General features: G+C 41.0%; 2 protein-coding genes across 5 annotated transcripts in view; one reads left to right on the top strand and one right to left on the bottom strand.

The window, feature by feature from the left end:
• MRRF (mitochondrial ribosome recycling factor) overlaps positions 1-117 on the bottom strand; it is a 73,025-nt gene extending 72,908 nt beyond the window's left edge. Inside the window, exon 1 of one of the 2 annotated variants that reach the window (XM_032165055.2) lies at positions 18-117. The gene's annotated coding sequence lies outside the window, so the exon portion shown is untranslated. The remainder of the gene's footprint in view (positions 1-17) is intronic. The other variant, XM_032165051.3, reaches the window with a different exon arrangement.
• Positions 114-27,771, top strand: RBM18 (RNA binding motif protein 18). 3 transcript variants are annotated; one of them, XM_058445508.1, is made up of 7 exons: positions 357-551; positions 2,621-2,730; positions 3,402-3,530; positions 13,168-13,294; positions 17,827-17,913; positions 20,083-20,168; positions 23,380-24,800. In XM_058445508.1, exons 3-7 carry the CDS (start codon positions 3,418-3,420, stop codon positions 23,537-23,539), a joined length of 573 nt encoding a protein of 190 aa, XP_058301491.1. In that variant the 5' UTR covers positions 357-551; positions 2,621-2,730; positions 3,402-3,417; the 3' UTR covers positions 23,540-24,800. The 3 variants fall into 3 exon arrangements, with proteins under 3 accessions (XP_032020950.1, XP_058301491.1, XP_058301492.1); XM_032165059.2 differs by lacking the exons at positions 357-551; positions 2,621-2,730 and adding an exon at positions 114-241 and having other exon boundaries at positions 23,380-27,771; XM_058445509.1 differs by lacking the exon at positions 2,621-2,730.

The following is a 27,771-nucleotide window of genomic DNA, read 5'->3' as shown; positions in this document are numbered from 1 at the left end:
CTGTCAAGGACACTCACCAGCTATCGCCCAGGTTACTAAGGAAAGACTCGTGCGACGGCGGCGACCGCAGCTGCGCGGACGTCGTGACGTCACGAGGCGAGGAGGCGGCGCAGGCGTAACGCGTCACGGGCGGCCTGGCAGCTGGCGGCCTTGAGGCGGACGCGTCTAGAGGTCCATCTGACCGCGGCGTCGGGACCTGGTTTCCGGGCATGAGCTGAGAGCACCACGCCGAGGCCACGAGGTGAGTTCGGCCGCGACATGTCCCTGCACCTCAGCGCTGGGCCCGCTAAGAGGTCTTACAGGAGGCCGCCCTCGCAGGATTGCATCTCAGGCCCCGCCCCGGATTGTCCTGTCGCTGGCCCGGAAATAACAATCCGAGTAATGACCCCTCGCCTGTAGGAATTCGCAGCCAGAAATCGGGAAGCCAGGGTTCCAGGCATGACCCACCGCTTGCTTTTAGGATCAGGTGTCTCCTCTTCTCTGGATTGCACTTTCCCCAGATGACTATTTCTGGCTTCCAGAGTTGTTGCAGCTCAGCTGGAAAGATAAATGTAACCGCGTTTTGTGAACTCTGGTAGTCTAAAGGATTGTTGGTATTGCAAACACAAAGCATTTTGATAGTCCCGTGCCGTCTTGATCTTTTATTACCCTTTACCTTTCCTCAAAAAGCCATATTCTGAGGTGTCCCCAAAATTGTCTTATTTAAGACTCACAACGACCTCGTGAGACAAATAATTGTACCCATTCTAGGAAGGAAAAAGAAACTAAGGCTCCGAGTGGAGAAGCGGCTTGCTTCATTTAGTAAATATTAAGCACCAACCGTGAGCCAGGCAGTGTACTTAAGTGCTAGAAATAGAACCGTGATCAAGATTGGTAAGGTCCTGTCCTGTGGGAGCTTACGTTCTAGTGAAGGAAATAGAAGAGGAAACATTAAATAATACATTGAATTAGCATTATGTAGGAGGAAAAAGGTGGAAAAGTGGCTATGATATAGAATAACAAGGGACTCTGTTTAGGAAAGCTTTTGTATTGGGAGGATGCTTAAAGAAAGGTCATGTGACTTGCTAAAGGCACAGTTACTAGGTGCAAAAGCCAGGATTTGAATCCAGACCCGCATATCCTGCACTCTTACCAGTAAAACATGGTACCTTTTTGTGGTAATAAGTATTAATAGCTATTGGTATTATTGCTGATTTTAGACATGAGAAAATCAGAATGTCCTATCATTCAAGTCTCAAATGTCATCTCCTTTAGAAAGGCCTTCCCTCCACTCAATCTAAAGTCGTCCAGTTCCTGTCACATCACCCTGCTTAATTGTGTTTGTGGCATGTATCACTAATTATATCTTCTTTATTTATTTTGCTTTTGTTTTGTCCTGCTCCCCTTCCAAATACAAGCATCCGGAGGATAGGGACCTTGCTTGTTCACTGCTCTGGCTCCAGTAACTAGATAAGTCCTAGATAATAGAAACAGTGAATTTATTTTCTGAATGAATGATTTGTTTAAAAAGTAGGGGGAAAGGAAAGCAGAGGGAAGACAAAATGTGTCTCCCCTGGGATTAAATTTATGTCTGTTTCACTTTTCTCCCAGGAGGTAAGAACAAGAGCTGTGGCTTTTTCATTTCTCTATTTCAGTACATAGCCCAGAGTTTAACAGTTCCTAGTTGCTAGACTTACATTGCTGAACAGATTAAAGATGTGAATGGGAAAGGAAGAAAAATACTCTCATGTGCAGGGTATTCAATAAACAATTACCTAGGGACTGCTGTGCTAGACTTTACAGGGTGTGCCGAGATGAATAAGAGGTAATGGCAGTTGTGACTGACTCCATGGTTCCTGTAGTGCTGACCTCTGAGGTACTTCTGGGTATAGGATATGTGTTCTCTAGCAGGGACTTCTGAACTCTGACACAGCCTGCTGTCTTCCCAGCCCCTAAAGCTTTATTTTACATCTGTCGTCTCATTTTTGGTCCTGGAAGCCTTAAGTTATAAACAGGGCAAAACGTATTAAAGATGGGGAAACTGAAGCTCAGAGAGAAGTAACTTCCAGTGGAAATGCCACAATTCATGCTGGGCATGGTGGCTCACACCTGTAATCCCAGCACTTTGAGAGGCCAACGTGGATGGATCACTTAGGGTCAGGAGTTGGAGACCAGCCTGGCCAACATGGTGAAACCCTGCCTCTACAAGAAAATACAAAAATTAGCCAGGCTTAATGGCATGCGCCTGTAATCCCAGCTACTCGGGAGGCTGAGGCATGAGAATCGCTTGAATCCGGGAAGTGGAAGTTGTAGTGAGCCGAGATCGTGCCACCACCCATGAGTCTGGGCAACAGAGCGAGAGTCTGTCTCAAAAAAAAAAAAAAAAAAAAAGAAAGAAATGCCACAATTTGAAACAATGTCTTCTGACACCAAGGTTTCTGCTCTTTCTACTGCTCTCTCCATCATAATCCTCTTTTCTCCTTGGCTGTGAGATGAGACATTTCAGGAACTAAGACTAGTAATAATTTGAGCTAACATTAATTGAATGCTTCCTAGGTGCCATGCATGGTTCTAAATGCTTTAGGTGTATTAACTCAGTGAATGCACCGTAATTTCATGAGGCATTATCCCCATTTTACAGATGAGGGAACTGAGGCCAACAGCTGTTACAGAGCTACACAGCTAGCAAATGTTGGAACTTGAATAACTAAGGAGGAAATTAGTCTCTTCTTCCTGGTCTGTCCCAAAAGAGTAAGCATGATAATAGCTAGTATTTATTGATTACTTACTGTTGTTAGATACAGTACTTAGTGATTTTCTACTGTCTTTAATCTTCACAACAACTCTATAAAATAAGCACTATTATCTCTCTAGATAATGAGGAAACTGAGGCCTAGAAAGTTCAGGTAATTCATCAAGTCACACAGCCTGCTTTCAAACCCAGTTCTGTCTACGCACAGATTTCTTATATTGCCTCTTCTCTTTGCTATATTGCCTCTTCCATGAGGAAAAGGGATGGAGTGCTGCTCTTCCCTACCCATCCCTTTTAATGCCATTAAGACTCTTCCTGGTGGTTTCCAAGGCTTATTTTGGGTGACAGTTGTTGAACTGAAGTATCATGTAGTAATAGAGACTTTGGCCTCCTGCCCAGTCAGCTTCTGGCTTCAGAGGAGGAAAACTTTAGTTTCTCCACACAGAACCACGCCCCTTTCACCTTAAATGGCAGCTTGTGTGCTCTGGCTGCCAGAGCAGTTGTCCCAAGGGAACTGGTTCTGGGGGCCTGGTTGTGGAATCACTGAGGCCTTTGAAGGACTGCCCAGAGGGCATGCCCTCCTTGAATAAATGTTTGTTGAGTTGAATTTGAAGTCTTGTGTTCACACATTGTTACTCCCCTCCTGCCTGAATGTTCACATTTCCTTTAGTATTTCATAGACATTGATGGAAGCAGAAACCAAAACTCTTCCCCTGGAGAATGCATCCATCCTTTCAGAGGGCTCTCTGCAGGAAGGACACCGATTATGGATTGGCAACCTGGACCCCAAAATTACCGAGTAAGTCTAAATTACCTTAGTTCTTTACCTACAATATTGGGATGTTTTGTCGTGATAATGTCAAGAAGAATTTTCAAGGGGTGTGGGATATACTTTGACCCTTTTACTTACATCATATCTTCGAAGAGATAAGATGTTAGCTTGTTATCTTGTCACGTTTTTTACATTTGGACTCTCCTACTGCAAGGACACGGACTTGGGTATCCTTTAATCCATATACCTGTTTTTTCCTATCTGCCAAAGACATTCTCCCATTTCCAACTATTTGAATCCTTGTACCTAGTAGCTCTAGGGAATTATTCTCTAGAATCAGCCTTGGGAATACATTTGTACCCAGAATGAAGGAACAAGCAGAAGTCTCGGTACCTTGGCCAACAGGCAGAGGAGACCACTTGACTGTGATTCATGTTAAGCAGCCATAGAACTATAGAAGGTCAGAGTTGTAAGGAACCTTAGAAATCATGTCCCTTTGGTTTTCATTCATTCATTAAATGATTTGAGTGCCAAGTGCCATGCTAAGCAGTTTTCAGACTTCTTAAATCTGGAGAACCTTGTCTTAAAGTAAAAGTAATAATCAGAGCTGTATATAAAATAAGAGCTCAGAATTGCTCTGACTAAAAGGGAGAAGAGATGGAGCCAAAATCTTTTGTCAACTACTACCCTTTCTTTGGCCATCCCTGTTTAGGCTCTGTAGAACTTCTAGGGCTCCATAGAGCACACTTGACAACCTCTGATGGGACCCAGCTTTTTTATCCTACATAGAGGAAACCAAGTCCCGAAAGACAGAAGTACCTTGCTAGAGTTCACGAAATTGATTGAATTGCCCTGACTCCCTGCTCTTTTACATCACAGGCATTGAGATGAAAAGGAATTTCTTAGCTGAGAAAATTGAGAGGTTTTCCCTTCTGCCAGTTGTTTAATAGGGGGAGGGTGGTGGTTGGTGGCATAGTAGAATGAGTGAATTGGCCTGTATGAGGTCAATGCTGAAAGCCAGTTGTTTTGTTTGTTTCTTTTTTTTTTTTTAAGACAGTCTTGCTCTGTTGCCCAGGCTGGAGTGCAGTTGCACAATCTTGGCTCACTGCAACCTCTACCTCCTGGGCTTAAGCGATTCTCATGCCTCAGCCTCCCGAGTAGCTGGGACTACAGGCATGCGCCACCATGCCGGCTGATTTTTGTGTTTTTAGTAGAAATGGGGTTTTGCCATGTTGACCAGCCTGATCTTGAACTCCTTACCTCAAATGATCCACCCACCTTGGCCTCCCAAAGTGCTAGGATTATAGACTTAAGCCACCGTGCCAGGCAGAAAGCAAGTTTTGAGCATATCGTCAGTCCTAGAAGTTACTCCCTTTGGAATAGTGTTAAAGACAAGGGGAGGCTGGGCACAGTGGCTCACGCCTATAATTCCAGCACTTTGGGAGGATGAGGCAGGCGAATCACTTGAGGTCAGGAGTTTGAGACCAGCCTGGCCAACATGGTGAAACCCCGTCTCTACTAAAAATGAAAAAATTAGCCGGGCATGGTGGTGCATGCCTGTAGTCCCAGCTACTTGGGAGGCTGAGGCATGAGAATCACTTGAACCTGGGAGGCGGAGGTTGCAGTGCACGGAGATTGTGCCACTGCACTCCAGCCTGGGCGACAGAGGGAGACCCTGTGTCAAAAAAAAAAAAAAAGGTGAAGGGAGGAGATGAGGAAACCTGCTTCTTTGAGTGTGAAATGAGACAAGGTATATATGAGAGTTAAGATTAGGAAAGAGAAGAAAAGGATATAAACTTACAAATCAGGATTATAACAAAAAGTTCCTTAAACCTGCTCAAGCTCATATCAGCCAAATGTAAATATATTTAGTTCCCTTAGAAATTATGACGGTATTTAAGATGTGTTGCCCACATATTATGTTACCTTGGTCACAGGGACCCTAGAGTGGATTGCATTTATTTCGATTCTCTTTTATGGGTTCATGGCTTTTGAGGGTGAGTATATGAATCTGTCCAACCTCTCAATTAATGTCTTTTCATTAAAGAAATTTTTTCCATCATCCAAAACCCAGGCTATGAGGGGATGCTCATACTGGTTTCCATTCCCACCTCTGCCTGTCTAACTGGAAATCTAAAGTGTGGAAACAATGTTGGTTGTGTTGGCTGCACTTCTCTGTAATGAGACTTTTGTTCTAATTGTGTCCTGCTGCTTGACGGGAAGGTTCAAATGGGCATTTGCCACCTCAGTTTATGTCATAAGTTGGAGTGTGTGGATGTTTTTTTCAATTAGAACATTGGCAGGAACATTGAATCAGAACTTTCCCACTGATATCTCTGCTCTTTTTACATCAGGCCAGAGGTAGACATCAAGTAATAAACTGTAGATCAGAGCATGCTGGCTGGAAGTGCTGGGCTTTCCCTGTGGCTGGCTTCTCCACTTCTGTATCACCAAAGACCATTTTTATTATTTTTTTCTATAGATTCTTTTTTCTTCTTTTTTTTTTGACAGCTCTGTCACCCAGGCTTGAGTACAGTGGCACAATCATAGCTCATGGCAGCCTGGAACTCCTGGGTAGCTGGGACTACAGGTGCTCGCCACCATGCCTGGCTAGTTTGTCGTTTTTTTGTTTTTGTTTTGTAGAGACGGGTCTCAGTATGTTTCCTAGGCTGTTCTCAAACTCCTGGGCTCAAGCAATCCTCCTGTCTCAGCCTCCCAAAGTGTTGGGATTACAGGCGTGAGCCACTATGCCTGGCCATCCTATGGATTCTTTACCTTAAAACATTTTATCTGTCAAACAGACTGGTTTACTAAATTGTAATAAATGTATGCTTAAAGATATAACCACCACTGAGCGCGGTGGTTCACACCTGTAATCCCAGCACTTTGGGAGGCCGAGGCGGGTGAATCACAAGGTCAGGAAATAGAGACCATCCTAGCCAGTGTGGTGAAACCCCATTTCTACTAAAAATACAAAAATTATCCAGTCGTGGTGGTGGGTGCCTGTAGTGCTAACTACTCAGGAGGCTGAGGCAGGAGAATCACTTGAACCCTGGAGGCAGAGGTTGCAGTGAGCCGAGATCACACCACCATACTCCAGCCTTGGCAACAGAGTAAGACTCTGTCTCAAAAAAAAAAAAAAGAAAGAAAGAAAGAACTACCAATCGTAGCTTATGGTTAACATGAAATGTTAATATTACCTCATTTAATTTACTTAATTACAGCAAAGGAACCTGACATTTTAGTAAAGTAAATCTTATCTTGTAGAAATAGATGATTTCCTTCCATGTTTTTGAAATACAAAAACTTCTGGATCTTGTTCCTCTGAGGGCATGTAATGGTGAGCCTGGATGAACTATAAAATGCAGTAATTCCCAAACATTGAAGGATTACATGATGTAACTTATGTGAATATATGGTACCTGTCTTGTAGTGCAATCTCAAAAAGTATTGCTTGAATCCAAATCTCTAAACTTCTAATGACTCTTAACAGAAATTTGCAGAGCAGGCTGGGCACGGTGGCTCACGCTTGTAATCCCAGCACTTTGGGAGGCCAAGGCGGGCGGATCACGAGGTCAGGAGATCGAGACCACGGTGAAACCCCGTCTCTACTAAAAATACAAAAAATTAGCTGGGTGTGGTGATGGGCGCCTGTAGTCCCAGCTACTCGGAGAGGCTGAGGCAGGAGAATGGCGTGAACCCGGGAGGTGGAGCTTGCAGTGAGCCGAGATTGCGCCACTGCACTCCAGCCTGGGTGACAGAGCAAGACTCCGTCTCAAAAAAAAAAAAAAAGAAAAGAAAAGAAATTTGCAAAGCATCCTCCAGCTTTCCTGTTTAAACCTACCTTCTATCCACAAATTGCTGCTAGTTCCTACCATTTCCCCATTCAACAGACCCTTCTTACCTCTCTCTTTCCTATATGTGTCCCTACTCTCCACCTGATCTCTTTTATAAACTGATTTGAATACCTCTCCCATTCAAATATTCTTTTACCTCTTGTTAGAAGACATAAACTTACTGTCATGAATGAATATGTAAAACAATGACAATTTTTTTAAATAACCACTTTTCCACCCAGTTTTTTAGTTTTTTCTGTGATTATTTCTGGTCATTCTATGTGTGTGTGCCTGTTGATTATTAATCTGAGTCCTGCTCAAGTTACACTAGGATGTCTATCAGTCTCCTCCCAACAGAATATGCGTTTCTGACTGTCTAACACTCTAATATTACTCTCCTTGTTTGTTTATGTTCACTCTGTGGTTGTAATACTGACCATTGGCTGGGCGCGGTGGGGCTCAACGCCTGTAATCCCAGAGGCAGAGGCGGGCGGATCACGAGGTCAGGAGATCGAGACCATCCTGGCTAACGCAGTGAAACCGTGTCTCAACTAAAAAAGAAATACAAAAAATTAGCTGGGCGTGGTGGTGGGTGCCTGTAGTCCCAGCTACTCGGGAGGCTGAGGCAGGAGAATGGCGTGAACCTGGGAGGCAGAGCTTGCAGTGAGTCGAGATCGCGCCACTGCACTCCAGCCTGGGCGACAGAGCAAGACTCTGTCTCAACAAAAAAAAACAAAACAAAACAAAAAAATACCATTTTAGGGCTACGTTAGATGCCAGAAATATTTATATGACTAAATACATCTTGGAGATTAGGATTTGAGGGAGTGATGATGCATTCTTGTTTATGGAGGTAGCAGATTCCAAACTTATGTTCTTTCCACTATATTCTGATTCCTGTCAACTATATTATATGTAATAATTTCTTACCTACAGAGTGAGAATGTTCAACTAAATGATCTGAGCATTACTTCTAGCTCTAATACTATATGAGTCTCTCTTACATAACCCCTTAAAACTTTGTGAGGTAAGTGGAACAGATATTATTTTCCCTATTATATAGGAAATGAAGAGTGAAGTGAGTTGGCTCAGTATACTGAAGTAGTTAATGATAATTTCCACCACCTAATTTAGTGTTTTTTTGCACAAATATTCTAATTTTTGAACAGTCACAACCAAAAGTATCCTATTTTAGATTTAAAATGTAAGGTTTTCTTTTTCATTGTTGTGAGACCCAATCGAACTGTAAGCATAAGCAATACCTCTGAATATCATTATTAGTGCCATCCACAAAGAAGCTGAAAAACTTAATGACCTCAGACATTATCTATTTTCTACACTGTGGTTTTCTTTCTAAAAGGGATAATACCGACTTTCAAGTATTAGATGTGCTGTGTAAAATGCCAAATTTGTAGCCACTGTATTATGCATATAGAAGTATGAAAGAGAACAAAGCTCATAGAAACGCTAATAGAAGGAGGAATCTGAGTGGAGGGAAAATCGTAAATAAAGGCCTATAAGTACTAATAAGAAAGATTGTTATGTGTTAAGTAGAAAATCAGGAAGATCTTTCTGACTTAAGCAAAGTTTGAATACTGGATGGGAATGAAAATAGTGGCTGCATAGATAGAATACTCTCAGGTTAAGACAGAGTCTTTAAAATTCATTCAGACAAGCCTGAATTTCATGAAAAAGAGACTCATTGGGAGTGTTTAGCAGGAGACTGACATAATGAAAGTGATGTGGGTTTGGTTTTTGTTGTTGTTGTTGTTGTTTTCTTTTTGAGACAGTCTCACTCTGTTGCCCAGGCTGGGGTTCAGTGGCTCAATCTCAGCTCACTGCAACCTCCACTTCCCAGCCTCAGGCAATCCTCCCACCTCAGCCTCCCAAGCTCAGGCAATCCTCCCACCTCAGCCTCCCGAGTAGCTGGGGGTACAGGCGTGTGCCACCACACTCAGCTAATTTTTTTGTAGAGACGAGGTCTCATCATATTGCCCAGGCTATACAATGATGTGCTAGAAGAGAAATTTTTACATCGATACGTAGGATGAAGGGCAGAAACTGAAGGTGAAGATTAGCTAAGAGAGATCGCCATGAACCACTCTTGCCATCAGTTATCACCTAGATAGAGACAGTGAACTTGGAGACTGATGAGTGAGTCTGAGAGATGAGGAAAGTGATTGTAATGGAGTGGAAGGTTGAGGTGATCCTGAGGTTTCTTGCCTGAGGAATATAAAAAGATCATGTTCCCCCTGACCAGAGGGATAGCTAGAAGGATCATCAGTTTGTGGCAGGGAGGAATTCAGTTTGGGGTATATTAAGCAAACTTAAAAGCAGTGGAGAGCCATCCAGGTGGAAATGTCCTTCTGACACAGACTTTCAGGGATAAACTAGGTAAGCTGTAATGCAAGGGAAAATAAATGCATGAGCATGCGAGAACAGTGTGTTCACCCCCGAAGAAACCTGTTGCTCTCTCAGCCCATTCCTTATGTCTCCTCATTGTCCATACTTCTTTTTATGTCTTGGTTTACATGAAACAGCTTTCACTGTTTGGTTACTTAAATTGGAAACACAATAAGACCGTTTAATAATGTACTTATCATAAAACATAAAGACCCATCTCATAGTAATTTCTATATCCATTTATAAAGAAAACTTTCTCTACAACAAATTGTGCATCAAAAATAATCTTAAATGTCATTTCATGGGCTTCCAATTGCCTACAACCTGAAATTAAAATTCCCTCAGCCCACGACATCCTTCACAAACTGTCCTCTGCCTACGTTTCAGCCCCATCTTACTGGCTACCCCCACTCTACTCCAATGGATCAGACCCTTTTTCACCTTTGTCTTTAGTACTCACTCACACTGACACAACCCAGTCAGATACCACTCCTTTCACAAAGCTCTCCTTAACCACCGCCTTCCCTGCACCATTGGTCTTCATTCTGTGTGCTCGTATTCATCCCTCTGTGTACAAGCATCACATTGTTTTGTAATTGTTTGATTACATCTCTCTCTGTCTTAACTAGAATGTGAGGTTCTTGAAGGCAGGAACCCAGTTTTATTCATCTGCATAGCCCATACGCCTGCTTGGCTCTAGACACATTGTAGGTATCTATTTTAACATTTGTATGGATTAATTATTTCTGTGCCATTAGGCAGAAAAGCTGTCTTAAAGACCAATTACAGAAAACACTGATTAAGTTGCAGATATATGTGTGGGGCTGGTGTGCTAATTTTCCAGCTCCTGAAGGCTGCAGGGCGCACATTTCATTAAGTGAAGCAAGCCTCTGCTGAGTAGTGTGCTCTCCCGCACTTCAGCAGCAGATAAAAGTGCTTGCAGATGTGAAAGCAAGATCCTTCAGGCTTTTTTCACTATCAGAGCCTGCAGTCCCTATTACCAGGAAGCAAAATAGTAAACATTTCATTCCTTTTGTTTTGGTGTTCCGATAATTTTAAGAAATTATCAAACAAGAAAAGAAATCCTGGAGAAGTTGAAAGACACAGATCTAAGCAGATGTTCCTGGAATCTTAAGGTCACACTTCTTGGACAGAATGTGTTTGTTAGCTTTACAAAGAGTAATCTTTTGCCGGTGTGTTTTTTTTGTTGTTTTTTCTTTGTTTTTTTTCTGAGTAAATTAAAATTCATTTCTTAGGAAATGCCAATCATGTTACCTTCCTGCTTCTAAGCAGAATGGAGCTAATGAAAAGATGACCAGCCTACAGTAGCCTTAGATTGGTTTTTTTGTGTTTTTTTTGTTGTTGTTTTGAGACGGAGTCTTGCTCTGTCTCCCAGGCTGGAGTGCAGTGGTGCAATCTCGGCTCACTGCAACTTCTGCCTCCCGGATTCAAGTGATTCTCTTCCCTCAGCCTCCTGAGTAGCTGGGACTACAGGCGTGTGCCACCACGCCTGGCTAATTTTTTTGTATTTTTAGTGGAGACAGAGTTTCATCATGTTAGCCAGGCCGGTCTCTAAGTCCTGACCTCAGGCAGTCCACCCACCTCAGCCTCCCAAAATCTCAGGCCTGATACAGGCATGAGCCACTGCACCTGGCCTAGTTTTTGTTTTTTTTGTTTTTTTAGAATAGGTTTGACTCCCCACTCTGTGGCAACTGGCACGGTGTTAAGGTTTGAATGGATTTAGTAATTTGAAGATACAGCTGTGAATTAAAGACCCTGGGGGAGACTCTTCTCGCCCATCTTTGTGTGTGAGAGACTCACCCTTGCTGTAAGCCTATTCAAAAAGTCAAGTAAAACCACACATTTGCACTTAAGGTGTCTTCCTTTCCCCTGAAGTCACATTCTCTTTAGTGGTTGAGGTGTCCTGATGGGAGTTGGGAAGTTAGAAAGTAGGGGATCATGGTGGTTTTACCTTTCAAAATAGACCAGATTAACATCCACAGTATGCCTTGGGATCCTTGCATTTGTCCCAGTACTAAACCTGTATTATGTCTTTCTTGTTCCACTGTGTCAAACACTCGATCCAGGATAATGGACTTGCTTGTTGATGTGCATTAGTATCAAATTTAGTATAGTGTATGGTCCATTTCATATCTCTCTGCCTCCCAAAGGAGATTCTTGCTCAAGAATAAAATTTTGATGAGTTTCTCTTAGAAAACAATGTGAATATAAATGTGGCTATAACGACAACTTTACTGACTCCCTGTGGGGTAGAATTCCCAGTAATAACAGATTTAGCATGTGGGCCGATACCTTTTTAGTATCACAGGGACAGCATTGTTTAGAGAAAGCCTTGACTCCATTTGAATAGCACGGAGGATGCCAGGAGGAAGGCCAAAGGGAAAGGAAACGGGAGAGCTGTTGGTTTGTCTCACCCCCACATCAGATGACAGGAAGTCGGAATTGAGATTAGCCACAGCAACCTGTTAAGGCCACATCTGTTTGAATAACTTAAAAGCTCTATAGAAACCAAGTAAGTTTTGGAGTAAGGAATTTAATAGAGGATGAGGGGCAGAGTGGTAAGCAATAGCTTGGAGTGAACATCCTGCCAGAAATAAATTTCTCCCTTGACCATCTGTATTCTTTACTTGACCGTACCCTAGAGTATAAACTGTTTGAAGGCAACTGAGGTTGGTTAGTTACCCATAGCTGGATGATTTATAGGACTGGCCAGGTTCTCCTGCCCTTTGTGAAACCGGCCTCAGTCACATAGTTGTTCCACATTGTCCTAATGTTCAGTCACATCAGTCATTGAAACTCTCAAGTGCTATGGAAGTATCACTAGCTGTGGTTTGATTAATGGCAGAGTTTCTCACAAGTACAATTTGGGTCTAAGAATTAACTACAAAATCTAATAGGAAGATCTTCCAGGACTGTTTTTTTGTTTGTTTGTTTGTTTGCATGAATGCATATATGTTTGTTACTTTGTTTATTTTTGAGATAGGATAGGCTTTGTCTTTTGGAGGATGGGTGTGTGTTTCTGATGGAGTTATAGTTATTCACAAATGCCATTTCATTGCCAAGGAATTAAAAATAAATAAATCAACACCATTTTTGAGCTTTTCTCCAAAAGAAAAACAAATAGTGCTTGTAGGCCAGACAGCTGTTTGTCAGGTGTGGTTTTTTTGTTTGGTATTTTTGTGTTGGACAGATGCATAGCCATGACAATTCTAGTTCCCATACCAAATAGAGGCAAACAACTCTGTTTGCCAAATAAACTAACATAGCAGTTTAGAGGAGGGCAGGGGGCTGGGGCGAGAGATTTCATCCCTGGGGTAAATTATCTCCTGCTTTTATCTCACACTTCAGACTGAGTGGCCAACAGAATTCCCAGAGCATACTCATGGACTCTTCTTTCTCCACAGATACCACCTCCTCAAGCTCCTCCAGAAGTTTGGCAAGGTAAAGCAGTTTGACTTCCTCTTCCACAAGTCAGGTGCTTTGGAGGGACAGCCTCGAGGCTACTGTTTTGTTAACTTTGAAACTAAGCAGGTAATTAAGCTTTCTCCCCATTTTATAGTATTTATCAAGCTCTGTCATAATTATTTGTGCATGTCTCTTGCCTACTAGAATAGCAGTTCCCTGTAGGCAGGAGCCGTGTCTGATTCATCTGTATGCCTTACACTGAGTCCTAAAAGAGATCCTCAGTAATGAATTAGTGACTTTCACAATTCACTCTCCCTTGGCCAAGGTTTAAGGCAACTGACTGACCTGCATTTTTGACCAAATGCATTGGGATGCCCACATTGGGCACAGGTACATCCCTCTCCCTATTCTCTTTTGTTTGTTGCTTTACTGGCTGGCCAACTGACAAAGCCTTCTTTTCTTTCAGTAATTTTGCCCTGTGGTACAGAAACCTACCTGTGATGAGACTCCCACAAAGACTCTTTTATTATTTCTTCTCAAGGTCTCAGAACAAATGCATATAAATTTTAATGTATGTAGAATAGAGCATTCACCTTCAACCATGATATATACATGGATCTCCTTGTATTAACGTTTAGTCCTTGAAGTGGAAGTGCATTGATAAAGAAATTGTATTTGATTGTTACTAAATGTAGAGATGCCGCATAGTACTTATAAATTTATTCATCATATGTAAGAACATTGCATAGTTAACATTATATTAATAATTTAGGCCTGGCTCACACCTGTAATCACAACTACCCAGAGGGCCGAGATGGGGAGATTGTTTGAGACCAGCCTGGGCAACATAGTGAGACCCTGTCTCTAAAAAAAATTTTTTAAATTATGTATGATGGTGCACCTATAGTCCTAGCTACTTGGGAGGCTGAGGCAAGAGGATCACTTGAGCCCAGGAGCTCAAGGCTGCAGCAAGCTCTGATCACACCACTATACTCCATCCAGTCTGGGTGACAAAGCAAGACTCCATCTCATAATAATAATAATAATTTGTATGAGTGTTTTTCTTATTCTAAAATTAATATGTGAATATTATAGATGAAAATATAATAACTGAGAAAGAAAATGTCAATCACTTGGCCTAATACCCAGAAATAATCACTATTAACATTTAGTCATGTATCTTTCCAGTCTTTTTTTGTTTCTGCACATTCACACACACATAAACACACATTACACAGTGTTGTAACACACAAATAGAATCATATTATCATGTTTATCATTCAAAGTATACTAAAATTTTTCTACCATTTAATCACATCGAGGTAACATTCTGTATCTTGGTACTGTGGTTTCACTGGTGTTTGTACGTGTGTGGAGGGGGGTAAAATCATTGATCTGTGTTTGAGATTTGGGCATTTTATTGTATGTGACTTAGACAGCATTTAAAACTAATCATTTTTGATGACTACATAATGTGAATATATCATATATGACTAGTCCCCAATTGTTAGCTATTTGGGTTGTTTCGCTGGTATTTGGGTTGATTCACTAGTATAAATATCACAAGAGTGAGTATTTTTACAGCTCTAATTATGTATATTTGCCACATTTGTGGAGATGGAATGGCATCATCAAAGTCCATGCATAGTTTTTCTTAATAAAACTGCCAGATTGTCTTCAAGAAATGATATATCAGTATGTTCTGAGATCGTATGGTAGTGTCATTTGTCCTTGCCAGTGCTGGGTATTTTTTATTTCCTCTAATTTTTGTAAATATGATAGCCAATAAGTAATACATTGTTACTCTGATTGTTCAGGTATTTTGAGGGAAGTGAAATAATGCACTATAGAATTAGCACTTTTTTTTTTTTTTTTTTTTTTGAAATGAGGTCTTGCTGTGTTACCCAGGCTGGAGTGCAGTAACACAATCATGACCCACTGCACCCTTGACCTCTGGGTTCAAGTGATCCTCCCACCTCAGCCTCTGCAGTAGCTGGGACCACAGGCACATGCCAGCATGCCTGGCTAATTTTTGCATGTTTTGTAGAGACGGTGTTTCACCATGTTGCCCAGGCTGGCCTCAAACTCCTGGGCTCAAGCCAACTGCCCTTCTCTGCCTCCCAGAGTGCTGGGATTCCAGGTGTGAGCCACCACACCTGGTCAGCATTTTTAAATATTTTATTCTTTCTTAATGATAAAATGAAGTGTGGTGAGAATTCTTTTTTTTTTTTTCTTTTTGAGACAGGGTCTCTCTTTGTCATCCAGGCTGGAGTATAGTGGCACAATCACAGCTTAGTGCAGCCTCAACTTCCTGGATTCAAGCAGTCCTCCCACCTCAGCCTCCCAAGTAGCTGGGACCACAGGCACACACCACTACCCCAGCTAATTTTTGTATTTTTTTGTAGAGGCGGGGGTTCGCCATGTTGTCAGGCTGATCAAACTCCTGGGCTCAAGCAACCTGCCTGCTTCGGCCTCCCAAAATGCTGAAATTACAGGCGTGAGCCACCATGCCCGGCCTGGGAATTGTTGCAGACAACTAAAATCAGTGATCATGTTGGGCACAGATGTTGGTTTAAAAACACTGGATTAGGCCAGACGCGGTGGCTCACGCTTGTAATCCCAGCACTTTGGGAGGCCGAGGCGGGCGGATCACGAGGTCAGGAGATCAAGACCACAGTGAAACCCCGTCTCTTCTAAAAATACCAAAAATTAGCCGGGCGTGGTGGCGGGCGCCTGTAGTCCCAGCTACTCAGAGAGGCTGAGGCAGGAGAATGGCGTGAACCCGGGAGGCGGAGCTTGCAGCGAGCCGAGATCGCGCCACTGCACTCCAGCCTGGGTGACAGAGCAAGACTCCGTCTCAAAAAAAAAATAAATAAAAATAAAAATAAAAAAATAAAAACACTGGATTAGAATACAAAGCCTAGTTTATATTTCTGGCTCTTTTATTTATTAACTTTGAGCAAGTCTCCTAACCTCTTTTGGCCTCAATTTTCCATCTAAGAATGGAGATTAAAAATACATATCCTTCTTACCTTATGGGAAGTTGGGAGAATAGATCAAAGTATAAAAAAACATAGTAGGCATTTCATAATATTTTTAAATATATGAACTTTGAAATAATGTATACCGGTAGAAAATTATTTTTAAAAAAATTTAAAAATAAGATGCCCCTGCTGGCAACTTATTACTGCTCCTACTTTGGAACTAATAGAGTGCTCTATGAGTTCTCATTCACCAAATGAAGCTTAAAAGATAAAATGTTTCTTACCTGTCACTCTAGCTTTGTGTGCTGTAGTGGGGCAAGGATGACTAGTGAATATCCAATGCCTACTACACAGTGAGAACTCAGTAAATATTTGTTAAATGTCATACTGGTAGGTTCTGGAGGAACAAGAGAATCACCAGTAAAACCAGACTGGAATGCCTACTGGCTTCTATAGCCTCTCCCTGCTCCCTGGGACATCCTATTCCTCCTTTGTTCCTTAAGGGCTTCTTCACCCTCACTAAACATGGGTTACACTTGGCTGAATGCCTCATGGATGCAAATGGGGCAAAGAAGGTTTGGCAGGATGGAAAGTACAGCCAGGTTTCCTGGGAATGACCTAGAGTGACTGTTTAGCCAGCTTCAGGAATTCCTTTCAACCGTATTACTCCTCTGTCTGATGGGGAAAGGGTCAAGGAACTTTCGGTTCTGAAAACCAGGTGCATAGATTGACTCACACAGATACCTTGCTAACGGTCTCTTTGACTCACTCCTGCTTTTTCCGGCCTAGTTTCCTTGACTCCCATGCCCTTTAAAGCAATTACTCCTCACTATGAATCCAGGGAGTATGCCCTAGTCCAGGATATGTTTCCAGGGCCCTTGCGGGGAGTACAGTTTCTCGACATAGGAGGTGCTACCCTACCTAACAGAAGTGCATATATGGCTATCACCTAATAGGAACAGCACTATTACTAACATATGTTAAGTGCATATCATATACTTCATGCTTTACATTCTTTGAGTCCTCACAATGACCACTGAGGAATAAGTATCCATATTATCTATTAAAAATTATACATTATTTATCTATATTTTACAGTTGACAAAGCTAGAGACACTTAAGTGACCTGCCAAATACCATACTGCCAGCAAATGACAGACCAGGATTTGAATTTTTGTCCGACTGACTTTAAAAAATCACGCCCTTAGCCGGGTGCAGTAGCTCACGCCTGTAATCCCAGCACTTTGGGAAGCCAAGAGGGGCGTATCATTAAGTCGGGAGATTGAGACAGTCCTGGCCAACATGGTGAAACCCCATCTACTGAAAAATACAAAAAAATTAGCCAGGCGTGGTGGTTCATGCCTGTAGTCCCAGCCACTCGGGAGGCTGAGGCAGGGGAATCGCTTGAACCTGGGAGGCGGAGATTGCAGTGAGCCAGTATTGCACCACTGCACTCCAGAGCCTGGTGACAGAGCAAGACTCCGTCTCAAAAAAAAAAAAAAAAAAAAGCCCTTTTTAAAATTCTGCCTTGTAAAATTGTAAACCCTTGCCAGTTATTTACCAAAAACAATTTATTAGAAACTCAGCCATCAAAGCTAGTGAGGCCCTGTGAGAATATATATAGCTAGTTAAGCACTTCAGTTTTTAACTAACATTTGTCCCTTTCCTGGACAGGAAGCAGAACAAGCCATCCAGTGTCTCAATGGCAAGCTGGCCCTGTCCAAGAAGCTGGTGGTGAGATGGGCACATGCTCAAGTAAAGGTATGTCTGAGAGGCTAGAAAGACATCAAGCCTCATCCTAAACAAGCCTTCTGAAAGATGGTTGTCCACTTACCCGTTTATGTCCCAGTCTCTTCACGCCTGAAACAGCCATACTTCAGTCTCCTACTTGTATCTACAATGTGTGTTGCCAGATTTTTCTTTTGAAAACATCTCAGGAGGGATTAAGTTCCTTGGTTATTTCTCTCCACATGCCCACAGATCCTGGTTTTGATTTTCTCATGTGGCTAATATGTACTCTCAGACCTCTGTCATTTCTTCGGGTGGAGGATTCTTTGGGGGAAAAAAATATATTTATTTTTAAAATCAGTTGCTGTAGGCATTATTAGACTCTTCCCGGCCTCTGACTCTGTGGATAGTTTGAATTTGTTTATTCTAAATGCTGGAGAAATGGGTAGTTTCTATGAGTGCTTAAAGCACTGGCATCTCCTTACTCCAGAAATCTTGGGAGTTACTAGGGTGTGGGTTCATGGGACTTTGCAGTGCCTATATTGTGTCTAAGTCCTGAGAAGTAGCAGGCTTCCCTCTTCATTCTGTAGTTAGTCTCTTGGGAGAATGCACTAGAAAAGCTTCAGCCATTTAAAAAAACAAAACAAATGGCATTCTGTTCCAGCTGGCACAGAGGTGGTAAAGTGTGTTGACTGGAGCGTTCCCAAGAGTTGATCTGCCTCCTTCTGCAGTGGGGACTTGAAAAACCTGCCTGCACAAAGATCTGTGACAGTTTTGAGTTGGAGCTGAAATCTTTAGCTCTAAGCATGGTTTTTGATCAGAGGCTCTCTACCCCACTCCCCAACAAACTTCCCAGTAAAGAGTCACAGAGACTAAACAGACATTTAAGCTCAATGCAAGCTGAAAAACTAAGTTCAGATACTTCAGATCCTTCTGAGTATTTCAGGTAATCACAGAGCCTTCTCAATTTCTAGGACACATTGCCTTAAAAATAGAAACAGCAGGGAGAACTACCAAATGCTTTTTTACTCAAGGGAAAATCAAGTCTCATTTACCAAACTCGTTTTTTCGTTCTGCATCTCATTGAAAAGGCACGCAAGAGAAATCATCCTCCATTCCTGTCTTTCATTTGAAAATCTCTGTGCCTCACGGTTCTCTTCTCCTATAAATCTTTTTTGACCAGAGGCTGTTGATTGCTCTTCAATATTATATTTACTTTTTACAAGAAGTATGTAATTATCTGGCTAGGCATGGTGGCTCATGCCTGTAATCCCAGCACTTTGGGAGGCTGAGGCAGGAGGATCACTTCAGCCCAGGAGTTCAAGACCAGCCTGTGCAACATAGTGAGACCCTGTCTTTATTTTTTCTAATAAAATTTTAAAAGAGAAAAAAAGTATGTAATTATCTGGCATCAAATTAAACTACTACTTTACTGTAGAATGTTTTCTGTATCAACAACTGAAAGCTGTTACAACTTTTATTCTTCACTCAGGCCTGTTAAGAGTTGAATATTATGCTTGATTGGTACTTTGCAAAATTTAAAGGTTTTTTGTTTTTTGAGATAGGGTCTGGCTCTGTCACCCAGGCTGGAGTGCAGTGGCAAGATCTTGGCTCACTGCAACCTCTGCCTCTCAGGCTCAAGCAATCCTCTTACCTCAGCCTCCTAAGTAGTTGGGACTACAGGCATGTGCCAGCATGCCCGGGTAATTTTTGTTGTTGTTTTTTTTTTTAAATAGAGACAGGGTTTTTGCCATGTTGCCCAGCTTAGTCTCAAACTCCTGAGCTCAAGCAATCTGCCCACCTCGGCCTCCCGAAGTGCTGGGATTATAGGCGTGAGCCACCGCGCCTGGCCAGTTTAAAGTATTTTTAATAAAATAAATACTGTAAAAGGTGATATGTGACAAGAATATAAGAAGGCCACCCTCCTGTGTATTTGTACCATCTGAGAAATTGAAAGTTGACATTTTTTTCCTACCAAATAAGGAGGAACTGATGGCTGGATGGAAACTTCTTTTTCTAAACTTACAGCTTTTAGGCCAAAACCATGTGAAGTTTTTCATTAATTCTAAGTGTAAAGTGGTCCTAAGATTGTCTAGAAGTAAGCTGATGATATACTGATGGTATTAGTTTCTGAACCCACGCACTACAGTAAAGGGCTGGTTTCTGCCCATGTAAAGTAATTTCTCTCTTTCTCATTTTCAGAGGTATGATCATAACAAGAATGATAAGATTCTTCCAATCAGTCTAGAGCCATCCTCAAGCACTGAGCCTGCTCAGTCTAACCTAAGGTAAGATGATGTACTATAGAAAGACACAGTAATTCAGGAGCTTCAGCCATTTCATTATTCCATGTCTTCCTTCATAAAATAGTGAGTCTTCAGACTCTTAGAATTTATTAACTTGACAAGAGAGATGTTCAGTTAGTCTCCAGAATGTATACATTTCCTCTCCTTCCATCCACCCAAGATCATATACTCCTCATTTACAGAATCATTCCCTCGAAAAAGACTGGGTGTAGCTACTACACACCAACTCTTGTGCTTGGCACTGAAATTACGAAGACAGATCAGTCATTACCCTAAAAGCAAGCATTTTAATAAGGCCTTGGGTCTCTTTGGCATTTGTCATTATATACTAATTTTTCCCCAATCTTAAGTTCCCTTATACAAAATTTTAGTTTGCAGATGTTTGATTCTGTGTACCATTGCAACAGCCATAACAGTTTTGGTTCTAGTTTGTACAAATTGTTAGTTATTTGAAATTTAAAAGAGGAGAACTAAGGGTTGGTTAGAGGAAGGGGAAGTTAAGTGGATGGTTGACCAGAAGTAGAAGGTGGGTTTTTTGTTTGTTTGTTTTTTGTTTTGTTTTGTTTTGCCTTGTAGCCTAAGGAGACATTTTAGCAATAACAATAACAATAGCTAGGATTTATTGAGCTTACTCTGAAGCAGGCACTGTGCTAAACACTTTACGTGCAGTGTGTCATTTACTTATGGCTGAGATCACACAGATGGCAAATAACACTCAGCATTCAAAGCCAGGTCTATTAGACTTCAAAATTCAGTCTTGTAGTTACTACTTCAAAGAAGCCCCAGGCTATAAATGCAAGACTAAAGCCTGTTCTGGGGTAGGGGAAGAAAATACGTGAAGGAGCATCAGTGATACATAAGGATCAGAAACTAACAATTCTAAAGTCAGGGAAGTGATGCTTATTTGGGTGGAGCACCAAGCAGGGGGAATAAATGCCTTTCTTGTATATTATCTGCACCAAACAAAACAGATTTACAAGCATCTCATTAAACCCAAGGGAAGATGTTCCTGAAATGTTTTCAGGAATAGTAAATTGGTAAATTTAAATTCATTTTATAGTTACTCATGTAAGTTTAATATGTTTTTTGTTATTTCGTGCTCTAGGGAATTAAGGGACTTCTGTAGATTCACTGGGAGCATATATCCGCTGTGTTATTTTCCTCATAAGATTTGAACCTCCTTGATCACAGATTGATTTCCATGAAGGTTTTCATAAATCTAACTCCTGTTGGAAAGAGATGACTGCATTTATGCTTGATGGTCTTCATGTTACAATGAACATGTCTTTAGTTTCTTATGATTTGTATATGCCACTTGTTTACAAGATAGCCTAGGGTTTTCCATCTATTTTTTTATCCAGAGGACCTCAGCTTACATCTCTCTATTAACATCTATGCCTAATGAGAGAAGGTTGCTTCCCTGTGACTTACACAAAATCAGTGACCAGCTGTGCCATTAATGGAAGAGGGGCCAGAATGCATCTCGGTAATACATCAGTGTCCTTTTTCTTGTAACTTGGTTTTTAAATTTCTTACCCGTGTATACCTTTCGAGGATCTCCAAAAGGCCATGTATACACTCCTTCCAAGTTTCTCTCGCTGGCCATAGACCATTAACAGCGTCAAGAATGGAAAATGAAGGTAGCCATAGGCCAAAAAATACCTACTCCCTGAGTGCTCTGCATTCTGATCCAGGGATAGCAATGATCTCAATCAAAAGCAAATTCCTCACAACTTCTCTAAGATCTCCTCTCCCTTCCTGTATAATATAGGACTATTCAGCTCTTAACTTGATGGAGAAGAAAAAATGAGGGCTTTGGTGATGAGTTGAATCCTCACTGCAGTTTGTTAACTGTGTGAACCCTGGTCATATCACTACCTCTGCATTTTTTTCTGTATCTATAAAGCATGCATGATAAACCGTGTAGAGCCATTGCAAGGATTAAAAACATTATAAGTAGGTCGAGTGCAGTGGCTCATGCCTGTAATCCCAGCATTTAGGGAGGCTGAGGCAGGAGGATTACTTGAAGCCAGGAGTTCAAGACCAGCCTGGATAACATAGCGAGACTCCATCTCTACAAAAAAAAGTTAAAAAAATCAGATGGAGCCGGGCGCGGTAGCTCACGCCTGTAATCCCAGCACTTTGGGAGGTCAACGCAGGCGGATCACGAGGTCAAGAGATCGAGACCATTCTGGCCAAAATGGTGAAACCCTGTCTCTACTAAAAGTACAAAAATTAGCTGGACGTGGTGGCACTCACTACCTGTAATCCCAGCTACTTGGGAGGCTGAGGCAGGAGAATTGCTTGAACCCGGGAGGCGGAGGTTGCAGTGAGCCGAGATCGCACCACTGCACTCCAGCCTGACGACAGAGCGAGACTCCATCTCAAAAAAAAAAAAAAAAAAAAAATCAGATGGATGTGGTGGTGTGTGCCTGTAGCCCTACCTACTCAGGAGGCTGAGGCAGTAGGGTTGCTTGAGCTCAGGAGTTCAAGGTTTTAGTAAGCTATGATGGCACCACTGTACTACAGCCTTGGTGGCAGAACAAGACCCTGTCTAAAAAAAAAAAAACACAGTATAAGTAAAATGCACTGTGCCTGGCTCATTGTAAGCACTTTGTAAATGATAGTTTTTATTAACATGCATTCATCAGTAAAAAGAGATTGTATAGGATTTCCAGAATGGTTTTTTTTCCATTTTTATTCAGTGATTCAGGTGAAACCTGGGCTTTTGAGTCAGTTTGTATTCAAATCTCTGCTCTATCGTTTACTTGCTGTGTAACATTGGGCAAATGAACTTTTCTGTGCCTCAGTTACATCATCTGCAAAATAAGGAATATAACCTATCTTATAATGTTGTTTTAAATTCTGCAAGAATTATTTTTAGTACCTACTCTCTGCCAAGCATTAAGGTGCTGAACAGTGTCTGCGTCTGAGGATCAAATGTAAAAATATATGAAGTACTCCTAACAATGTCCGGGCTTATGTTCAAAACTTAATAGATGGATCAGACTTGATCTGTTTCTTAGAATGAGAGAATTCATTATTTCTCGCTTTTATATAAAATGTTTAAATGTTTGTAATTTAGTATCTTGTTGCTTCTCTAATATTCCCAAGAGGCTGAAGGAGATGAACTATACAAGTATTTTCTGAATGTACCTAGGCCCACTCTGATCCTCTGCTATTATTTTTCCAGTGTCACTGCAAAGATAAAAGCCATTGAAGCAAAACTGAAAATGATGGCAGAAAATCCTGATGCAGAGTATCCAGCAGCGCCTGTTTATTCCTACTTTAAGCCACCAGATAAAAAAAGGACTACTCCATATTCTAGAACAGCATGGAAATCTCGAAGATGATGGTTGGGAATTACTGTAGCAGCAAAAGCAAATTGGTCTCCACACCTAAAATCGTCTGCCTTTGTAAGATGTGAATGGTACTATTCAACAGAGCACAATCACATGTTAGCGTTTGGTAACATAATGTTTTTGGATGTTCTTATGGATGTTTCTTCGCTAAACTATGTATGGAATTGAGCATCGTCCAGAATAAATAGGATTGTATCCCAAATTGTGATTTGAACCCTGGGATGCTCTGATTGGCTGATTTGTTTGGATTTGTAACTCCAGAAACATTCTATAGTGTGCCAGAGCAAAAGGTAAATACACAAAATATTATTTAAATCAGGAAACTAAATATATTAACATTTATTAAAAAGTTGAGCAGTTTTCTACGCTCATGTGTCTTTACAACATGAAGAAAAAGTAAAAGGCAGGGAGGGAAGTGAGAGACAGATTTTAAATCATGTTCAGAACTGTTGCTCCAGAATTTACTATGGCAATCCCTCCAACTGGACTGAAAAAGAGAAAGTTCTTGGCAAAAAGGAGCTGATTCTTTGAACAAATGTTGTAGTAATCTGTTTAAGAATTATGCTTATTGTTTCAAAATCCCAACTAGGAAAACATGGTGTATATCTTAAAATTGTTCATGTTGACAAAACTAGAATCAAATTTAACATTTTATACCACAACACAAGTTCTATTTGGAAAGTGAACTTTTATTCTATAGCAATGATTTTTTTCAAATCTAAATAACCATGCCTTCTATAATAACAAATGTTGCTATTATCATGGGACTTTTAAAATTACATTTATTGCATGGGATTGTTTTCGTAGCATGAGAATGTTCTGTTTGGAATTATATCATGGTCAGTCTAAATAGAAAAAGCAAAATTTCTTTGAAAACCTAAACATTGCTATATTGGTCACTATCAAACATACAATTTTCTAATAATTGTGTAGCGGTCTAAGTGGAAGAGATTGCATTATCTTGTGCAGGACGAGGAGAGGACATGCAGTGGGCACAGAAAGTCAATGGAACAGACGCCACTGTGGCACCAAGACTGTAATGACTTTGTGTGGTAGATAGTTTTAAAGGACTGCATGCCTTGGAAATGATTCTTCACGTGGAGAACATACTTGCCTCTAGATACGTTTGTCACTCTAAGCATCCTGAATATAACAAGAGAGAAAGATAAGTCAACCAACAGATTTGGGGATGTGTTTCTTCAGCACATTTTGGTCATTTTGGTGCCAAGTTTGACATACTGTTTAATTCGGCAGCACCTTTGCTCCTTTACCAGGTATGTATCACTTCGTTACTCCAGGTGCCATTCTTGGTGATGACAGAATGTTTATCACTATCGTTGTTAGCAAGAGGAAGCTTTCATTATAGGAACTTAACATCTTCCCATGAGTATAAATGAATTTAAGACATTTGAATCAAAACTTCAGTAGAGGGAGGTTTTAGAATTCATAGAACTGGTTCAAGGAAATTCTTTTTACTTTTCCCAAGGTTAATCTTTTTAAATATCTCTAGACATCAAATACTTTCTGTATGTATTAGCTGTGTCTGTCTATGATGCAAGTAACTCTCCTCCTATTTGGGGGATAGTTCAGAGAGGTAGGAGCATTATCTCCCATTTTTCTGGTGACTTCTTGGAGTATAGAATTCACTATTTTATCCGTAAGTCTTCAAAGGATTATGGTGGAGTAGAACTTACATAATGCAAAATAGTCTTTTATTTTTAATAGGAACTTAGAAAAAACTTCGAATTATATATAGAGTTGTTTCCTTTAGAAACCAGAGCTATTTATTTGTATTTAAAGCACTGTTTATTATTTGTACTGATTCTTATCCTTCTGTGTGAATAAATGTAAGACCGTGTCTGTGTGGTTCTGTCTTCTCTCGTTCGCTTACTGGCATAGACTGCAGTTCTCTGACAGGCTTGTTTCCAGTCAGGAAACATGTCCACGTGGGGTGCTGCTTCTAAGTGCCTTCTCTGCAGAGGGTTCTGGCTAGAGAGTCAAACTCAGAGGCAACTCTCTTTACCCTTTATGCCTGTCTACCTCTGTTGTTAGAGGTGAGAAGAGAGACCAGCTGTTTCCATGGCAAATGTCACTATTTGAAAAGAAGTTGTTAATGGAAATCTCTGCAAGTATCGTACTATGTTTAGTCTCTCATGGTAGAGATTTCAAAAGAATAAATGTATGTATCCTAAATATGCTGAAAGCAGTCTGATGAAAGGTTTTTAAATTTCAGGTGTTAACTTGGTCAACTCTTTGTTAGGAGGTTGTCTATACTTTAAGTAAAATTATTCTTTGGTTTACTGGTTAATTATTTTGGTTTGCTAAAATTATGCCACTTACAATTTTGATTTATATACAAGAGTGAAGAAGGAAATATTGAGGAGAGACGTATGAACTATTTTCTTCATCTCAATTCCTATTTTATCAAATGCAAAATGTAATCCTAACCAGTTGATTTTCTGTAATTGGTATCTTAGTACTGGGGAGGAGTATCACATTAGGAAAGATTTTTCAAAGCATGTCAGCTGAGGCACAAGAATCGCTTGAACCCAGGAGGTAGAGGTTCCAGTGAGCCGAGATTGTGCCACTGCACCCCAGCCTGGGCGACAGAGTGAGACACCGTCTCAAATAAAAACAAAAAGCATGTCAAAAATCAGTTGCACAAGTTGTATGAAACAGGTATTCTGCAGCTCTGTCTCTTGTTTATTAAGATATGCACAGTTTCTGAATCAACAAATATATCTGTGATTCTTTTATACTACTACATAAAAGAACAGGAGTAATTCTTGCCTTATAAATTAAATGTCAAACATTTCCTGTATGTAATCATTTGTTCCTAAAATATGATTTAGTCCCAGCATGTTTATCCCTGTTTTCTCTTTTTCTCTCCAGCTCCTATCTAGTCCTTCAACAAATCCTGTCAACTCTACCTTCCAAATGCCTCTTGAATCCAGCCATCTCACCACCTCCAACACTACCACCATTTTTGTTAAAGCCACCATCATCTCTTCCCTGGACTATTACAATACCTTCCTAATTATCTCCCTGCCTCTGCTATTGATTCTTCAGGGTCCATTTTCCACACAGTAGCCAAAGCAATTTTTAAAAAAATTATTTTAAAATGTGATTCTCTTCTTGGTGGCTTTCCATCACAACCTAGAAAAAATCGAAAGATCTGTAAGGCCCTAATGACCTGTCCCTCACTACGTGTCTGACCCTATAGCCTACTGTTCTCCCCTTGTTCAGTGTGCTGCAGCCACACTGGCCTTCTTGCTATTCTTTGAATACAAGGGAGCTTCTACTTCAAGGCATTTATATTGGCTGTTGCCTTAGCTTAGAACGCTCTTTCTCCAGATAGCCGCAGAGCCCACTCCCTCACCTGACTCATGTCTCTGCTCAAATGTTAATGATCAAGAGGCAGTCCCTGGCCTCCCTCTTAAAATTACAACCCTGTCACTCTCCAATACTTTCCTCACCATTTTCTCAAAAGCAGTTACCCCTAACCAACATTATATCAATTTTTTTGTCTCTTTTTATTGGAATGTAAGCTTCATGTAAGCAGGAACTCTATATCACTGCTATACCCTCAGCATTTAAAACAATGGCTGTACATCATACATGCTCAATATTTGTTGGATAAACTACAAGAATTCTGGTATTTGAGAGCCGAAGGGCCTTAAGAGACCAACTCATATAATCCCCTCATTGTCCAGATGGGGAAAACGGGAACCCAGAGAGACAAAGATATTTGGCCAGGGTCACATGGTTAATGGGGGAGCTTTAGGTAGAACCCAGGCCTGCAAACATCTAGTCCAGTGTTCAGCAAACTGGCCTCTGCCTCCTCATTTTGTATAGCCGGAAGTTAAGAATGATTTTTTTTTTCATTTTCGAGTGGTTGAGAAAGTAAAATATATATATATACTATATTGTGACATGAAAATGATACGAAATTCAAATGTCAGTGTATGTAAAGTAACTATTAGAACACAGCCATGCCCAGGCATTTACATGTGGCTGTTTTCCCCATATAATAGAAGAGTTGAATAGTTGGTAATGAAGACTGTGGCCTACAAACCCTGAAATATATACTATCAGTCCCTTTACAGGAAAAATTTGCCGAGCCCTACTCTAAACAATATTCCGTGACTGGAAATGTGTTTTCTAAAATTCTGGTATTAATGCAGAGAATAACAGCAACAGATATCAGAATGATGTGCACCGAA

This window comes from Hylobates moloch, unplaced genomic scaffold (genome assembly GCF_009828535.3).
Source record: "Hylobates moloch isolate HMO894 unplaced genomic scaffold, HMol_V3 SCAFFOLD_10, whole genome shotgun sequence".
Taxonomy (NCBI): domain Eukaryota; kingdom Metazoa; phylum Chordata; class Mammalia; order Primates; family Hylobatidae; genus Hylobates; species Hylobates moloch.
Note: the sequence above shows the minus strand (reverse complement) of the source record. Positions and strands in the feature narration are given on the sequence as shown.